Source organism: Stereum hirsutum (genome assembly GCF_000264905.1).
Source record: "Stereum hirsutum FP-91666 SS1 unplaced genomic scaffold STEHIscaffold_28, whole genome shotgun sequence".
In the NCBI taxonomy this organism is placed as follows: Eukaryota; Fungi; Basidiomycota; class Agaricomycetes; order Russulales; family Stereaceae; genus Stereum; species Stereum hirsutum.
The window spans coordinates 81,362-98,186 of NW_006763158.1; the positions used below are offsets into that span (position 1 = coordinate 81,362).

Consider the following 16,825-nt stretch of genomic DNA (forward strand, 5'->3'; position numbering starts at 1 on the left):
GATCTCTTTTCGTTCTTGCCTTTGGGCTATTATTGCATTTGCTGTGCATGTTATTTAATGGATTTGAGGACCAACTTTGCCCCATATAACGCGACCCGTGCTACTGATTATGTTCCTGGTCGAGTGCCAAACACAACATAACGCTTGAGACAGCGCCGAGCCGCCGCCACAGGGGCATAGATGTGGCGAAGGCGTGGGTACAGAGCGTTCATCCGGAGCGTCAGCGACGCTGACGTCGAGGCCGTAACCTCCCTTTCAACGTTATCGACACGTCGACGTCGTTCGACCCCCTTTCTCAACGACTAAAACGATGAGCTCGAAGGGCGCGACGACGACAGCGCGCTGGGGTCCTTTCAAGTCCTTGCTCGTTCTCGCTCCTCTGCTCATCGGCGCCCCCACATTTACGGTATATCAACATTATGGCGCGTATCTACCTGTCTTTCTTCAAGAATACGTGTCCTTACATTTAGTATATGCTCAGCTCTTCCGAATCCTATCACAGAACTGTATGCCCAACTTATCCCATTGCATATTTAAACCAATACTGACGCGTCGCGTCATGTTGGTTCGCGTAGTATCAATCCACAAACCAACCTCCCTCAACTCTCTGAAGCTCAAATCCTTTCTTATTCAAAACTGCTCTCCGAAGATATCGGTTATCGAACTGTGGGGACGATAGAGCATGCTCTGGCAGACGAATGGCTGACGAAGAAGGCGCATGAGATCAAAAACGAGTGTGAGGAGATCGTGAATCGGAGTAAAGAGAACGGGAAGGAAAGAAAGTTGGAGTGCGAGGTATGGAGGCAGCAAGGTAGCGGAAGTCATCGGTGCGTTATTTCCCTCGGTACTTGGAGAAGGATGATAGAGCGTGATTGTTTTGATGGCCGTAGGTTCGACATGATGGGTAAACGACTATACAAAACCTACGTAGACCTCACGAACATAATCATCCGCGTCTCGAACGGTACTCCCGAAGGCAAAGAACATGCGGTTCTTGTCAATGCACATCTTGACAGTACGCTCCCGAGCCCTGGTGCTGCAGACGATGCGTTGTCTGTTGCGGTTATGCTGGAGTGTATACGGGTGTTGACAAACACACCGACTTGGGAGCCAGTTCACTCAATCATATTCTGTGAGTGCTTCTGTCGAGTCCTTGGTCACAAACGGTGCCACCTGCAGTACGTGCCTGTCGATGTCATGGCCTCGGTTACACCTCGCCGGAAGAGGGTGCCTGTATCGCATATGAGCGTTGTGGCGTACTCTCCAAGCCGCCACATAGTCTTCACGATTTGAAGCACGTCTTATACCTACTGACTTTTGTGAATGGACAACAGTGTTCAATCATGCTGAAGAATCGCTCCAGGATGCTTCTCAGCTCTTCTCTACTCAACACCCGATTCGTGACAGGTACGTCACTTTGACCGTCCTTGTGGCCCAATTTGACTCATAAGGAAACTTTCAGCGTTCGGGCTTTTATCAATCTCGAAGGTTTGTTTTACATGTATGACATTTCTTCGCCATCTGATGCATGCTTTTTGTTTCTGTTAGCGGCTGGCACTGTCGGTCCTGAACTTCTGTTCCAGGCTACTTCAGAGCAGATGATCGAGGCTTACTCGAGGGTTCCTAGGTTCGACTTTCAATCTTGTGAGATACGCTTTAGGACTGACCTTGTCTTTGTAGACCATTCGGTACTGTTGTTGCCAACGAGGTCTTCAGCTCCGGTGTCTTACTATCCGAGTGCGTCGCTATCATCTCCTGCAAGACGTAGCGCATCTAGCACTAATACCGCGTAGTACTGACTTTCGACAGTTCGAGCTGTACCTGAACGTTACTGGTCTTGACGTGAGTATCACACCGGACATTTATAAACAATCTTCGTGACTTACTTCCCAATTAGATGGCCGTTGTCGGCAACAGCTACATGTATCACACACGCAAGGACCTGGTAGAGAACATCCAACCGGGTGTGGCTCAGGTATGTCTCTGTGACACAGCGTTTCTCGAAAACCCGTATTCACCCATGTTGAAAATAGCACATGGCCGATAACGTACATGCCCTCCTTCTCTATCTCTCTTCATCAGAGTCTCCCCTGCCGGCCCTCGACTTCGGCTACACCCGCCCCTCCACAGTATTTTTCTCCCACCTCGGCTACTTCTTCAAATACTCTTATTCCACCGCTCGAATCCTGTACTCCATCTTCTTAGTCGCATCCCTCGTTCTCGTTGCATTCACATGGCAAAACCCAGCTCCAGCGCTGAAGAGTAGTGGAAGAAGGGGCGGTTGGATCAAGGAGAATCTGAAGGCTACCGGTGCAGCTGGGGTCACGTTTATTGGGGCTTTGATTGGTGTGAATTTGGTGGCGGCGGTGATGCAGTACGCGCTTGGCAGGAATATGAGTTGGTACGCGGTTGAGTTGTCAGCGCTGGCTTTGTATGGACCTGCTGCTCTTGCTGGTACGTCTTCCGCCGTCTGCATTTTTCTAACCCCTCGCTGGTCTCCGTACTCACTATAAGTTTGGTACCTGTCTGTCCAGGTGCTTTCTCCACCCAGCTTCTTGTCGCCCGTCTGCCCGAACGTACGATGTTCAGCGGCTTGTTACTCTCTCTGGCCTTTTCGACGGTCTTCCTCCAGTTTATCGGCATCGGATCCGCAGCGATATTCTTCCTCTCTGCAGCTCCTATCTTCGTCTCTATCCTCCTTGATAGTTTGTCCACCGGCGGCAAGGGTCCCATGTCACTCTGGGCTTATGCATTGGGACAAATCTCGCCCTTATTGACCGGAACTCAAGTTATCTGCACTGTTTTCGACGTTTTCGTCCCTCTCGTAAGTACTACTTCTAAACCCTTCCCACTTTCTTCTCGTCTTCTACACCCTACATATTAAATTTCCTTTGTGATGTAACCAGACAGGTCGCACAGGTCGGGAGGCCCCCGCCGAACACATCATCGCCTCCCTTGTGAGCATCACTGGCTCCTACACCCTTCCGCTCGTCCTTCCGTTCTCGCATCGCTATGGGCCCAGCGTCCTGAAGAGATTCGTGGTGATTCTGAGTGCGATCACGCTGGTCATGGTGGCGGTCTTTGCGGCTAGGGAGCCATTCGATGAATTGCATCAGAAGAGGCTGTTCGTGCTTAGTTCTGAGAATGTAAGGCTCTACCTACCATATCTGCATATCTGTTGTTCCCACTGTGTACTGACGAGAGTGCAATCTGCATAGGTCACAACTGGCGAACGACACCTGCATATCGGAGCGGCGGATGGTGCTCCTGGCCTTGAAGCTCTGGTCGAAGGTATCACAGCCGAATTTGGAGCTGTAGGTTCGAGTGCAGTGCAGGAGAAAATGGACGACTGGAATGGTGATTGGGATATTCTGTATCCTTTCTCTGCTGTAAGCCTTTCCTCTCGCTCCGAAAGTTTTAGTTGGGCTCAATAATGACCCGTTCAACCACAGTTCATGTCTCCTTACAAGGTCGAATTACCACCCGTTAAGGACTATGCTTCGCCATATGTGGTCGGAGGGAGCATGCCCTTTGTGATCGAGGCGATCAACGACGTTATAGATGAAGGGAAGCAGACGAGGAGCTTGACGCTGAGGGTCAGACACCCGGGCGTTATCTGGACCGGTACGCTTGCTTGCTGGCCTTAGTTGCCTTGCTGACTCGTCCTTTCGTCAGTTATTGCGTTCGACGCCCACGTCCTCTGGTGGACACTCGACGACTCTCCGCCGGATGAGTACGCCCGCCACCATATCAAGGAAGGATCGTTCTACGGCGTCGATACCTGGACCATTGACCTTGTCATTCGCATTCCCTCACCTGGCATTGTTGCATCCACCCTCGACTCGGACAAGGTCCCATCTACGAAGGAACGCGCGCAGCTAAAGGTGAACTTTATGGGCGTACAAGAGACAGCCATGTGGCCCGGCAAGAGTCATCGAACCCCTGATACATCCAGCAGCGGGGGCCATAGTCAGACGAGCAGTGACCTGTACGTAGCTGAGCTGCAAAAGAAGCGGGAAGATGCGGCGTTGCCGTATGGACCTGCGATGCAGCTCTTCGAGAAGTTGGATGGGTGGTTGGAGGAGAGGACGGGCGGAAAGGTGGATGGGATGTTGGTGGGAAGTGTTGGAGGCATTGTCGTTATCTAAACTCACGAGAATATGAATGTTTTTGTTGAAGGGGGATGTTTGTGGACCCAATAATGTCTGGAGATGGGGGCTCTGTATCCAATCCACAATCTACCAGTACAGGCCGACTAGCTCAGCTGGTTAGAGCGTCGTGCTAATAACGCGAAGGTCTTGGGTTCGATCCCCACGTTGGCCATTAACTGTGACTGTCTTTTTCAAGTCCCGCGAGACACCTCTAGCAATTTTGGTCTAAGTAGCAGATTGAGAACTGCCTTCGTGGACGATTTTTATTCATTGTGAAACATATCCAAATACTGTGTTCATCCGCACTTTCATTTCATTGCACAGTGGCTACAACACGGAGGTACACATATGTAATCTCTAGTCCAATACGAGAAGGCTTGGTCTGATCAGGCTCTTATACACCCGTCCAGTCCCCCAAAGCAGCACTGGCCAGAGAAACGATTAACAATCATTCCAGCGCAACTGAAAAATCGAAGACTCACAGTCCAACAGTCATCCCCTCGAAGGTAGCCCTATACATTCCAATCTTTACGCTGGAAGTCAATGCATCAGCAGCCATCGCCATCATCGACCGATGAAACCACAGCGTAAAGGAACTCACTACGTCCCATCCTTCCCCATATCACCGCTCGCAGAAAAGGCTATCATCGTGCTCCCAGTAGTCTGATCCTTCACCGTGTAGCTCATCTTCCCGTTCGGTCCATACGTTATCGACATCGAATGAAGTGTGACGCGATCCACGAAATCTTCGAGGGCGATGCCGGGGCACCCTGCGGAAGGACAGCCGTGGCTTCCCGTGATGTCTACGATTTGGACTTTGTCTTTTATCGCGTCGAGGGTTATGACGGGGCCGCTGTCTCCGATAGAGAATATTTGCATAGTGTGGAAGAAATGAGAGGAAGTGCCTGTACAGAATGGTCGACATAGTTATGCAATGGGAGAGGGTGAGTTCGCCCGAATAAACACACCTGTCTGGGAAGACAAGTAGTACTTCCAGGTGAAGGAGTGCGAAGTTCCGTCTAAGAGGAGTAAGTCCAGATAGGTCAGTCTTCATTCCAATGTTGAATCACACTTAGGGATAGCGGAAGTTAGTCATTCGCACCAGCAGCATGAGCGGTCAAGAATTCTATCCTTTGCCGGGGAGTGGATGGATTAGGATCCAGTTCAGAGTTAGGATCGTCTGTGAGGAGTAGGCTGTAACAATCGTTGATTGCAATGTTGTTACATCCTTGAATAAGAATGCCTATAGAGAGAATGCGATGGGCGAGATAGTCAATGATTCTCCGCAACAGAGACGAAGATTAGAAGGACGGAACGTACCCGTAGATTGCCAGCTCAACCCGATCTCTGTTGTGGTCTGGTTGTACTCCAACGTCTTCCCGTCCGCCAATGTTACCTGCGCTCTCTTCGCTGACTCCGTACGAGACTCAATGACAGCGGGCCCCACAGCAAGTGCAAGGGGAAGAAAGACGAGTATGTCAACCCAGGGAGAGGATGAGAGTCTCATGCTTCACTGCACGTAGGTGTTTGATTTGGAGATGCGGTCAAGCTGTACTGCATATCAGAACCTTCTGAGACTTATATATGGAGAGACACGTATATGACTACAAGGGGAATGGTCCTCGTATCAGAAAAAGCATGATTTTCACTACGGCAGCACTGCATACAGGTACTCGAATCGAAACAATGGAAGAGACGCCGTGCGCTACTACCGGATGGTCTCAGCACGTTCGTTGACCTATTGAGTATAGCTTCCAGCTACATCTAACTAGAAGTTCATATGGTAAGTTTGGACGACAAAGAATTCAGTTGATGGATGGTCAACTGATGGTTAGAGCCGGACACGCGGTTCTTCATCCTGAGGCGTTTGTTTGCTCGTGTTATATTTGGAAGGTCCCGGCACTGCCAGCAGCGTTAAATCCCACCAAGGGTTGAACACTCTTCCTAGAACCACGACTCTTCTTGAGCTTGCTGCCAATCACCGTGCCGAAACCCTTTGCCATACATGAATGCCCCAAACCTGACGGGCACATGAATATTGGCCGTGATTCCGAGCTCTCCTAATTATTCCAAACGTCTACGATCCCACATCATAAATCGTAACATCTATCCCAGTCTCTACACCGGCTTCACGACGGCGAGCGTCCCAACTACATTCATCTTCGCTGACCTCTCTGGGCCCTTCAATATCAACATCGTCTAAATAAGGTGTCGGGACGTCTAAGCCCCCATAGCCCCACTGATCATGCGCTGTGTTCCATCGTCTGGTCCGCGTATTACTTCCGTCGCCGTCTCGGGTTCTGTCTGGAGTACGGTAGAGGCTTTCTAGGATGAGGTATAGACAGGTCGCAGCGTGGAGGATGAGAGCGAAAACCAGGAGGATGACGAGTATGATATATCCTAGGTGGCTGGGTTAGCTGGAGTACTCGGTCGGTCCAAGGATGAGTGATAGTATTATATTTACCTGGATCACTGCTGAACATTGAGTATGTTATAGTGAAGTATTATGACCTTTCCGTTTGCGATGCTGGTAGTAAACAGTGTGGTGCTCTTAGTGTGCGAGTGATGTACGAGTGTGATACATGGTGGGTTTGTGGTGGGTGGCGGCATGCATTCCGCACGTCTACGGTGCATTGAAGGCGCGCAATCATGGCTATTTTTGTTTGAATAGATATTAATTGACCACGCTAATATGTCTGTTCCCTGTGAACTCGGCCTGAAGCTATCTGTAGATTGTCAGTTTCGAGCACTATCAAGAAGCGTAGAAAGGGTATTGTTCATAGAGACGCGCACGGTGCTCATCCTCACAGGGCGTGGTGGCATGTATTGTGAGGATAGATCCGACACAGTATTCTCCGTACGTTGAAGCGATGAGACGTCATGTATCATTGGATTTCGTCAAGTAAGTAAAGCGCACGATGTGGCCCATCTGAGGGAAAGTGGCGGAAGACATGGCAACTGATAAGATAAGATCCAGACTCCTCGATCAGGCAGCCGTCGCACTCCTTCAACGCTGCAGCCATGCTTCAACATCACCTCCTCCAGGCATTTCCCATGTACTTCCATAACATCCAACGGTTGTTAGTGTAGGGCCTCATATACTCTCTTCTTACCTACTTCCGCAACCCCCAAATGGCTCCGTACTTCGAAACAGTGAAGGTGAGCCGCATCTTGAGCTTTCAACCGCAAGCGGGGGATGGTGGTTCACCGTCCTGCACCATACTGGTGTGCCCATCTCTTCGCCTTGTATTTGAATAATACTACCCGGTTCGATCCTATATCAACTTTTAGAGGAGAAAATTTGACGCAAAACATTTACCGCCCTAGTCATTCGCAGACGTACAGATAGTTGCAGATGGCGTTGACTCTGCATCATTCCTAGAAGCCTCGGATGGTCTTGTAAACATGTTTGGTACGTCTTTGACAATGCTCAAATATCTGTGGTGTTAGCTGACCCCGCACCTTTCATAGACTTGCTGGGAAGTGGGGTCTTTTCCTTCGTTCAGACAGATTTAAGGAATAATATCGCGGTCAGTCTAACTATCTCAGAACCATCCTCTACCGCAAGTGGCTCATACGGGTCATCTGAATTTGGTTCTAATAGGGCGTTCGTATGCGATACGACTCACATCAGCACTTGTCGCCAACACTGGAGAAGTTGGTAGAAGTTGAAGTCCAAGACGGACATAGGAACAGTACAGGATGTTTGGTTCGACTGGTTCGGTGCGTGTCGCTCTTCCATACTTTCTAAGAAAGTCTCCTGTCACATCCTCCCTCCCTTTTGATCATATATATATATTCCGTAACATGTATCACCTTTGTGTCGCACCTACTAGCTCAGCTTGACTAGACACCTTCATTTCACCCCCTGCGATGCTTCTACGTTCCATCTCGGCTGGATGCTAACAACAGTCTTTATTCTATACCTCTGAGCAGAGGACTTGCATTCACCTGCCAAGCCCTTCAGAATGTGCAGTCCGACCGATCCGCAGAACTTCACGTCTGCTTCAAGCGTGCGTACGATACTGTACTCAGGCACCACCACACCTTCGTCATCCGTTCCGTGGTTTCCGTGCGTCTCTCTCTCTCATCTTCCCTTGATCATTCCTTCTTTCCTTACTCTTCTATCTTCGTACTTCGTCTCTTCCTTCCGTCTCTACACTTATCTCACGTGTCCTCATACCGCTTATTTTGCGTTTCTTCTGGTCCTGTACAGGTCGCAATCCGCGCCGTCCCCCGCCGTAACGACTTCTACAGTCGCATCGCCCAAGGCGGCTCAGTCGATAAGCTCGACGAAGAGATGGCGAAATGGTTGACTGCGCTGGAGGCCATTGTCATTCGCATGTCGTCGTTTCTGAAAGGTGGAGGGTATGGGAACGTCTAGGCGTTTTGTGGTGAAGAGATGGAGTGGTACAGTGTAGAAGGTGTGTGGTACGCGGCGGTGCGAGATCGTGTTGACAGGCTTGTTGTTATCTGCGTTTCGGAAGGTGCGTGCCGCAGTTTGTGGTTGAGTGAGTATGAAGAGACGTCAGCTGATCGAATCGTGTTGACCTCAGACTATAATATTTTGCATGGCCGTCTTTGTGTATTCTTCGTTTCGACTCTGATTAATTTGCAAACCGACAATATATCCATGAGAGATATGGTGAGATCGTCTTCGAAACTTGAACAATCTGGGTTGGTGGGGGTTGCGACATGTTATGATGTTGCGGGCAAGTGGCGCGCCACACGAGCCGCCAGTTTTGCGACGTTACCACCCGGACATGGCCCCGCGCTGCAGTTGCAGCCTCCGCCACAGCAGCAGCAGCCGCATCAGTACGCGTATGTGCCGCCTGAGTTCATGGAACTGGGATTGACGGGCGGAAGTGCGAATGATGGGTCGAGGACGGGCAATGGCTGGGCGAGTTTCGTGCATGGGACTGGGCTTTTGGATGGGGGTGGGATTTAGAGCATGGCTGATGCGCTGAATTCTATTGTATGAGGGGGGGGTTGAAGAGTTGTTGGGTATCCACGCATCTTGATCTGCATGGGTTGTGGTTTTTCTTGTCAAGTCGTCCGTAATCATCTGACTTTGTATGTCTCAATAGTGTGCCATAGCGTCCTCTTTTCCTTTCTCTTTCTTGTCTCTTGATCTGCTCTCGCGTCGTCGTCGTCGTCGTCCAGCCTCGTCCGATTTTCGTTCCCTCCCACCCCGCTATTTGTATCTTCGCTTCCTCAATGCTTTGCATCTTCACTTACACTCGCGTTTCAGTAACTCAAATGGTGTATTTAACCCTAGGATACTCAGTGTTCTTGCTCGTAATACTCGTCTCGACGGCCCATCGCCGCTTCTTGAACTAGACTGAGTCCTTTCCTCGTCCGATCACGGACTGTGGACCCTCATTATGTAAATCCCTTCGTTCTGCGTTCTCCTCCCGCCAGGGTATTGCACTCATAATTTTGTGTTTCTTTTCCTTTGGCGATCTCATAGCCTGTCAGTGAGGTTACGTATAGCTCAGCTACCTTCTGAATATACTGCTGCGTGTAATCAGGTGGATGGCATCTTTCGTGATGATAACAAACAGTGGCCGTGAAGAACAAGAACCAAGCCCCAGGCTCTACAATCGGAGGAGGAGTTCCCCGTCTTCCGTCCTGACCAGGCTCTGGCACTTTCGTTTCTCCACTCAAATTCTGGCACAAGCAATGAGCACTCGTAAATCCAAAACCGGTGATTGATGGCACTCACCTCGAACCCATTCTCAAAACCTAAGCGCTGAAACAGGAACATCAGCCTCTAGTGCTCGGAGTCCCCCGGCTAGACTTGTGACTTTGGGAGGTCCAAGTGGCGCAGATCATCGTCGTTGAGGTGAATAATAAGTGTCAGCAGGCATGCGGGCGGAGCGTGGTCATGGCTAATATGGTGCGTAGAATGCGGATTGTGGCCGTTGCTCTGTTGAGTATGAGGCATGGGATAGGAGTAAGACGAGGGTGGCGCTTGCGGCGGCGTATGTTGGTGATGGGGGTGACCATAACTGGGGCCTGGAGCTTGCGGAATGTAAGATTGGTGGGCGTGCGGATGTGACCCTAGCAACGCGGGATAGCTCTCCCTGCGCTGAGGGTCGTATGATACGTGCCCGGACCGCGAAGACGGTGAGGGATCGAGTGGTCCAGGACCTCCGTGGGAAGTTGAAGCATATACCGAAGGACCTGACGGTGGATAGGGACGTCGGTCATCGGGAGTGTAAGGAGGCATCTGTTGCGCCTCTGAGCTCGCCAGCACCCATTCGCGCATTGGTTCCTGGGGATCGTGGCCATGACCGTTAAAAGATGGAGCGGGCCGTCCACCATACAAAACGAACGGGTCGGTCTGCGGAGGGGTGCGGGACGGAGCGTGGCCATGGTTATTGTGAGCGAACCCGAGCGAAGTCCTCTGCATCCCGCCGGCATCGACTGGCGGCATCACGCGATCGTCTTCCTGTATACCGACCATGGCGTGAGGATGATTTGAGCCTGGCGATGCCCCGTTTGCGGATCCCGAGCTCCCAGATCCGCCTCCAGAGGGCCGCAGGATCTTCTGCCGCCCAGCGAAGATCGAGAGCTCGTCCTCGATCTCTTCCTGCTTGATATCCCAGCCTGAGCCGTTGTCCGCTAACGAGGTCGGAGGCTCCGTCTGGGCTTGTATGAGCGCTCTATGTGCTTTCTCCCGCAGGCGAGAGAGGATGACCTTGAAGAACGAAGGGGGAGGATGGCAAGGCGAGCGATAGTAAGTACCGATACACTACTTGTAGAAAAATGAAGTGGGCGTACATGAGCTTTGGCAGCGCGCCGATTCAGTTGAGCGGCTTTAGAGAACAGGGTGACGGCCTCTTCCAGCTCGTTCATCGCGGAGGTAGCAAGATGCGACCTAGGCCCCCTCGTCACGATCACGCCGAATACGACCTACGCACCTCAGTCAGCTTCCACACGAAATCACCTCAGGGCGTAAAGAAAAAAAGGGGCATACCGCAGCGGAGAAAGCGTACGTCCACGTACTCCAAAACCTAGAGCACATAGCCGGATGGATCTCGAACTGCTCCTTCACGGACCGAAGAATAGACGATGCCGCACGGACGGTGGCGAGGAACGAAGGCGCATAGGGGCTCCGGATGGGATTGACCGGGTCCTCAATGAGTGCCTGTGCGAAGTACGTCCGATGGATGAACAGGAGAACTACCGGTCAAAAGGATCCCAAACCTCTTATTTCAGTATACTTTCACAACGAAGAAGAAACGAGAGGACGCGGGAACGATCTGGGCTGGGTTGAGTGGCGTGAAGTAGGCAACGAATGGACATACTCGTCTCCCTTGTATGGTTTAACACGAAATGCGTCATCGACGCACTCAGCGGTATACTCTTCGGATCCGCACCCGGTGGACCCTTGAGCATGGCCATCGCCTTTCCGGGAATCGCGAATTCACGAATCTTCCGATCGAGTTCGAGGATTTCGGAGTATTTTGGGCCTTGGGCGTTGAGTGTCCGTGTCGCGACCTCGGCGACACATTCGAGGGCGAAGCGGAAGCCCCAGGAGCCGACTGTATAATGGGTGGTGACGGATTGAGACCGGTCAGTAAATAGTGATAAGGCGACATGGACGAAGTAGAGGGGTGGTGCGTACAGCCGGGTTCGATGTCCCCATTGGGGTCCATTGTCATCTCTTCGTCCTGGGGGAACTGACAGTCGATGAAAGTACGAGAGAACGAAGGTGGTCGTCCAGTTGACAGACTCTATAACACAAAACGGACTAGTCAGCTACTCCGCGATAAAAAGAGGTAATAGCTGGCTATAACGTACATGCCAAGCGTCAGCAACGAACAGATCCCAGAAGAGCGTCCGGCGTAGCTGTACGACCTTCGGCGATGGTTCCCATCGTGCGCTATCTCGATCTATGAGGCGCACCGTCAGTCAAACCCATCTCGTGAGAATAAAGGCAAGCCAAAAACTCACGAAGGCCGATCTACAAAATAACTCGCATGAGAACGACTGGCAAGAAAGAAAGAAGAGACGAAAAAAAAATCCTCACCGTCTGCGACAAATGCGCCGCCAGGCCAATCAACGACCACGTCGTCTCCATACTCGACTCCCCCCCACTCGTCTCGCTCCCACTCATCGCATTATAAATACTCAACATATGCAACGCCTGAATCGTCACCAGTCCCGGCTTCTCCATCACCGGCTGCAAACACAGCGCGGCCTTCGCGAGCTGATTATAATGCGCGCCCTCCGCCTCACTGTTCGCCATCGTCAAATGTATATCCACGATCCTTCCAACCGCAAAGATGGACATCATCAGCGCGAGGTGGTGCGGCCCGTTGTAGTCGTCCTCGTCTGGATTGATGAGCCTGCGTTTGTAGATCGCGGGCAGCATTTCGTCCATCAGTTGACGCCGGGAGACGCCCCGGAAGAGCCAGGCGGCGTTTTCGAGGTAGACTTCGCAGATGGAGAGCGCGTGCTCCCAGGAGGGCAGGTGTCCGTAGATCATCGCGTAGACTTCGTGTGCGGGGCCCATGGGCGTGAAGGGGAAGGAGATCGAGAAGCGGGTGACTTCGGAGTGGAGGGGTGGGGATTTGGAGCCGCGGCTTGAATCTGTATTTGGAGAATCGAGGTGGTCCTCACTGTCGACCTGGTAGGGGTGGGGACAGGGTCAGAGTCAGCGAGGATGACGAGGAATGGGAGGCCTGCACTGACGAGTAGTAAACCTTCAGGGCCACCTGTCGGCCCAAAGAATCGTGAGACGCCGTGGTCCATGATCGACATGGTACCGAAAGCGTTCACGACGGCTTCTGTGGGCTCTTCTGCTTCCTCATCTTCTGCGGCTGGTGGTGGTTCGAGCTTCTCGTCTATGGAGAGGAGACCGTCACGGAGGAGTGGATGCTGTTCGCGCGAGTTACTGGCTTGGAGGACGGCAAGGGCATCCTCTAACTGTCGTATGCGATCGCCCATACGGGTGATACGTTTGTGGAGGTGTTCGGTGGCGGCGATGACGAATCTGGAGAGGTGTGTCAGTAAGGTGATACGTATAGTACCAACGGCTGAAAGATAACTAAAGAAGTTAGGGCCAGAGCTGAGGGCAGATTAACAGGGTCGTGGCAACACCCAATCTGAAAGTCGCGCTGAATATCAGACTGGGCTCTACGAGGCCGGAAACTGGAGCTCATGGCTGCTCATGGCTCTTTTACGTAGTCCAGCAAAGTGGATACCCAAATACTCAGCGTGAAGTTCTGGAGACGAGCTCAACAGCAAAATCATCCATCCGACAATGACCTTTATCGAGAACACCGTGTAAGGATGATGTTTCTCTTCCAACACCACTACCCGTCCAAGCGTCGGCAGCACGATCGTAGAAAGGAACAATTATCCGAAGAAAGAGCGGCATTGTGACTTGAACAGCCAGCCACTCCGCCACGCGCGCAGTTGGCCCACAATGACCGCGCTCAAAGATGTCGACATTGCGGCCAACGTCGAACGCAACCGCCATATAGAAGTCGCGACCCAGAATTGTTTGCCTGACCGTAATGAGTGACGGAGTAAAGACGTACCGAGTCCCTTGACCAGTGGCAAGGCTCCCTTTCCGACAGTCAGGACGAGCGGTAGGCACCAAAGTCGAACAAGTGCTCACCATTCGGACAAAGCGCAGAACATCCCCTCCTCTAATATTCCCAGTCGGCATCACCGTGATGAAGAAAATGATATAAGGACGGACCTGACAGGACTGACAAGGAATCTGCTTGTCGCATTTTATCTTGAGTCTGGTGGATGGGAGTTAGGAAGAACAACATGGACCGATGATCGCACACACGCACCTCCGACACTCGGCACAAGAAATCTCGCCTCTGTTTCTTTTCATCTCTATCTCGCGTGCGTAACTGCCGTCCGCCCGAATGCCATCACCGTCCCGCCGCTGGACTCTCCGTTTGTCCGGCTTCGAGGAGGACGATGAGGAGGAGGGGTCAGGAGGCATCGTTTGCTGCTGTCGTCGATGGTGGTTTGGATGGACAGAAGGATGGGCGTCAATGTCTGGCTGAAGGAACATGGGGTAGGTTACATCGTTCGAGCAAGCCCTCCGTTGTTATAATCCCGCTTTGAGCAACGCCATGGGAATCTCTGGCGGCACCCAATCCAAACATGGCCGCTTCGCCACCACCGGCTATTTCGCCCCTTATTCCGGCCCCTTCCCCCCGCCCCCGCTATTGTCCTCCCCATTCACTCCCTCTTTTTTCTCTGCATTTCCCACCAAAAATACTGCATGCTCGCCGACCGCCATGTCTCCTCTATACCCCAAATCCCTATTTTTCTGAGACATTCTGCGTCGCATCCGGCCGGTTCATCAGTTGACGAGCGTCGTCAGGCTCTCACACAAGGTTCTATCATAGGACTGCGCCTACCGTCTCCCATCTCTCTTATGTACACCCAGCTGACGACTCCTCAGGCTGATGCGGATGGCCAAAAAGCCTCGCACATGCTCGGGATCGTCCTACCGCACTCTCCTGAACGTCACCACCGACGTCGCCGCCAACGACAGCAGCCGTCGTGTATTCTGCAACAACGCATAAATAGGAAGGGAATGGTACATACCCGCCACTCGCCGTTCTCACAGCACCAACACGCTCTCGACACTATCGCCCGTGCCTCGTTCTACTCTTGGCCCATTCAATCTCTCTTTTTGCTTAACTCGACCTGTTGTTCACACCGCCCGTGCGAACGTGCAGCGCCGCCTATCGGGACCGAAGCCCTAGCTCCATCCGCGCTAATCTCCTTAGCTCATCCTCTCATGCGAAGCCCACCAACAGGAGACCGCCACCAGCGCCGTCATTCGCCCCTGCTAGCTTATTCCGGCCGTCTTTTTGTCTTGGAAGCTCGCTCGCCTATCTCCATCGTTTCATGCTCCTTTATTTTCTGATCCATCCTGTCAGACTTGGATGGACTCGAACGCATAGCTCGCGTACCTTCCCTCCACGCCGACTGCGCCTCCTGCTGTTTGTTTCTATGCACTCTTGTCGTCGGCGTCTTGCTCTCCGTGCTTGGTCGGCGTCACGTTGCCGTCGTTTCTGAGGCGTCGACGTTCTTCCCTGTCAGCGACAGCGGGCTCCGTTGCCAGCGCTCCGCGCCTTGCAATGACGGGCGACGCGACCTCATCACTCAGAGCTGCTGCTTTTTTTCATACTCAGCTACATGCTCACGCTGCCGTTTCTCGAGCTCCATATGTACGGGCGTCAGCCTGTGCAGGATCCCGCTGGAAACCGTAGCGCCTTCGTGGGTCATTGTGCTTGACCGGATGTGGATATGGATGATCGTCAAGCTGTGCGTTTGGGTTTCGCGCATCATATTAATATGGAGCTGCGACTCTCTGCGGTTTGCGAACTGCGATCTTGCTGCGATAATTCTCGTTCATAACGACACCGCTTCAGTCTTTGTTCCAACCACCGTCCCGTTCACCCGCCGTACTACATACTTCCCCGCTCGTTGAACACCCACCGAATCCGGCTCCCGCCCTCTACATACACGTTCTCACCCACACGCACGCATCACCATCACACCTTATAAATTTACTGGGATACCGTAAAAATCACCGAATCCAAATGACAAACCCCGCCCCGCGACAACGCCGCTGAGTCACCGGCTCCCACGTTGACAGTGCGACACTGGAACCTGGTAGCATCCATTCCTCCCGTCGCGCGTCAACCGGTCACTTTTCCATCTGAGGTCCATCAACTTTTCTTCTGGTCGTCCCGGTTTTCATTTCTCTAGGCTATATCTGGTTCTGGTCTGTTCCCGCACAGGTCAGCGCTCAGTGGGTTGTCGCTCTGATACTCGAGAGTCGAGGGGTAATCGGTGTCGTTAGAGCTTGCGCATCGAGGTCGTACTCCCCGGTCGTCCTCGTCGTTTTAATCTCAATATATACCGTATCATAACAGACAAATAAACTGGGAGACACGCGTTGTGTGTCACGGTCCTGCTGTTACAAGTCCATGTTTGCTTCACTCCTTACTCGTGTGCATATCTTGGCCACCGGGAAGCCCTCACGTCGTTTGTCTCATGTTGATTATAGTTCCGGACGGATTCTGTTGCACTTCAAGCTGGAAGGAATTGGGTCGTATACGTACGTTTCCTTTGTGATACGACCCTCTGTACCATCTGGAACGGGCCCAGAGATGACCCGCCCCCATGTATGCTCCGACCTCGACGCCCCACCTGTTATGTGCTCGTGCTTCTGTGCACTGTCTCCCATGTTGCACCACTCTCGGCTCCTCTCAATGGTTCTGTCGAGTCCTTGACGATTGGGAGATGTATGTAGGTCTGCACGCTTGTGCTTACTGCGATCGGGCCACAGTGAGTCTGTGTGGAGCGGCGTCTCGACTCAGACTCTTTGACTCCGGAACGAATCCGTTCGCGTCGATGCAAACATCGCGGAATGGGAGGAATATCAAGCAGGACCATGGACGATCAATATCAATAGAGACATCCCGCCGTCTTCGATGTTCAACACACGCTGTCCGAGTACATCAGGTCTTACAGTCTGGTGGTACTCAGTGACGATCACGAGGATAGCCAAGATTTGCAGCCTAGAACGAGAAAGCGGTGACGGTAGGCCCTCCGACAGAACATGAATCGTATGCTTCAGGCCTCAAGATCTACACTCCGGCACTGGCCTGCTTCTC

The 16,825-nt window shown here is 52.2% G+C and overlaps 5 protein-coding genes and 1 non-coding gene across 6 annotated transcripts; 4 read left to right on the plus strand and 2 right to left on the minus strand.

The window, feature by feature from the left end:
- Positions 1 to 304: 304 nt before the first annotated feature.
- Positions 305 to 4,209, plus strand: STEHIDRAFT_150990 (uncharacterized protein). The gene is made up of 16 exons (XM_007311527.1): positions 305 to 422; positions 482 to 506; positions 576 to 827; positions 891 to 1,132; positions 1,335 to 1,407; positions 1,463 to 1,488; positions 1,549 to 1,627; positions 1,681 to 1,737; positions 1,794 to 1,842; positions 1,898 to 1,975; positions 2,034 to 2,454; positions 2,535 to 2,824; positions 2,907 to 3,146; positions 3,219 to 3,389; positions 3,453 to 3,624; positions 3,676 to 4,209. Exons 1-16 carry the CDS (start codon positions 311 to 313, stop codon positions 4,146 to 4,148), a joined length of 2,760 nt encoding a protein of 919 aa, XP_007311589.1. The 5' UTR covers positions 305 to 310; the 3' UTR covers positions 4,149 to 4,209.
- Positions 4,210 to 4,249: 40 nt separating this feature from the next.
- Positions 4,250 to 4,323, plus strand: STEHIDRAFT_t371. Its single transcript has one exon. It is a non-coding gene; the product is annotated as a tRNA-Ile (tRNA).
- Positions 4,324 to 4,629: 306 nt separating this feature from the next.
- Positions 4,630 to 5,368, minus strand: STEHIDRAFT_69664 (uncharacterized protein; the record flags this gene model as incomplete). The annotated part of the gene is made up of 4 exons (XM_007311503.1): positions 4,630 to 4,684; positions 4,753 to 5,056; positions 5,120 to 5,170; positions 5,254 to 5,368. Coding segments are annotated over 4 exons (525 nt in total), but the record flags the coding sequence as incomplete, so codon positions are not given.
- Positions 5,369 to 7,198: 1,830 nt separating this feature from the next.
- STEHIDRAFT_143235 (glycolipid transfer protein) lies at positions 7,199 to 8,772 on the plus strand. The gene is made up of 7 exons (XM_007311528.1): positions 7,199 to 7,310; positions 7,479 to 7,563; positions 7,623 to 7,681; positions 7,756 to 7,874; positions 8,088 to 8,223; positions 8,368 to 8,638; positions 8,708 to 8,772. The coding sequence occupies exons 1-6, from the start codon at positions 7,284 to 7,286 to the stop codon at positions 8,533 to 8,535; spliced, it is 594 nt and encodes a 197-aa protein (XP_007311590.1). The 5' UTR covers positions 7,199 to 7,283; the 3' UTR covers positions 8,536 to 8,638; positions 8,708 to 8,772.
- Positions 8,773 to 8,784: 12 nt separating this feature from the next.
- Positions 8,785 to 9,099, plus strand: STEHIDRAFT_163810 (uncharacterized protein; the record flags this gene model as incomplete). Its single annotated transcript, XM_007311529.1, has 1 exon — positions 8,785 to 9,099. One exon carries the CDS (start codon positions 8,785 to 8,787, stop codon positions 9,097 to 9,099), a length of 315 nt encoding a protein of 104 aa, XP_007311591.1.
- Positions 9,100 to 9,945: 846 nt separating this feature from the next.
- Positions 9,946 to 14,271, minus strand: STEHIDRAFT_173165 (uncharacterized protein; the record flags this gene model as incomplete). The annotated part of the gene is made up of 13 exons (XM_007311530.1): positions 13,970 to 14,271; positions 13,870 to 13,915; positions 13,786 to 13,816; positions 13,706 to 13,733; positions 12,855 to 13,155; positions 12,190 to 12,789; positions 12,114 to 12,123; positions 11,961 to 12,052; positions 11,785 to 11,893; positions 11,465 to 11,701; positions 11,134 to 11,339; positions 10,938 to 11,069; positions 9,946 to 10,854 (listed from the first exon to the last, which is right to left on the minus strand). The coding sequence occupies exons 1-13, from the start codon at positions 14,197 to 14,199 to the stop codon at positions 9,946 to 9,948; spliced, it is 2,931 nt and encodes a 976-aa protein (XP_007311592.1). The 5' UTR covers positions 14,200 to 14,271.
- Positions 14,272 to 16,825: the final 2,554 nt, after the last annotated feature.

Coding starts and splice junctions, on each gene's coding strand:
- STEHIDRAFT_150990 (XM_007311527.1), top strand. CDS start 311: ATGAGCTCGAAGGGCGCGACGACGACAGCGCGCTGGGGTCCTTTCAAG. Junction 828..890: donor CAAGGTAGCGGAAGTCATCG/GTGCGTTATTTC, acceptor TGATGGCCGTAG/GTTCGACATGATGGGTAAAC. Junction 1,489..1,548: donor GGCTTTTATCAATCTCGAAG/GTTTGTTTTACA, acceptor TGTTTCTGTTAG/CGGCTGGCACTGTCGGTCCT.
- STEHIDRAFT_143235 (XM_007311528.1), top strand. CDS start 7,284: ATGGCTCCGTACTTCGAAACAGTGAAG. Junction 7,564..7,622: donor TGGTCTTGTAAACATGTTTG/GTACGTCTTTGA, acceptor CACCTTTCATAG/ACTTGCTGGGAAGTGGGGTC. Junction 7,875..8,087: donor TGTTTGGTTCGACTGGTTCG/GTGCGTGTCGCT, acceptor ACCTCTGAGCAG/AGGACTTGCATTCACCTGCC.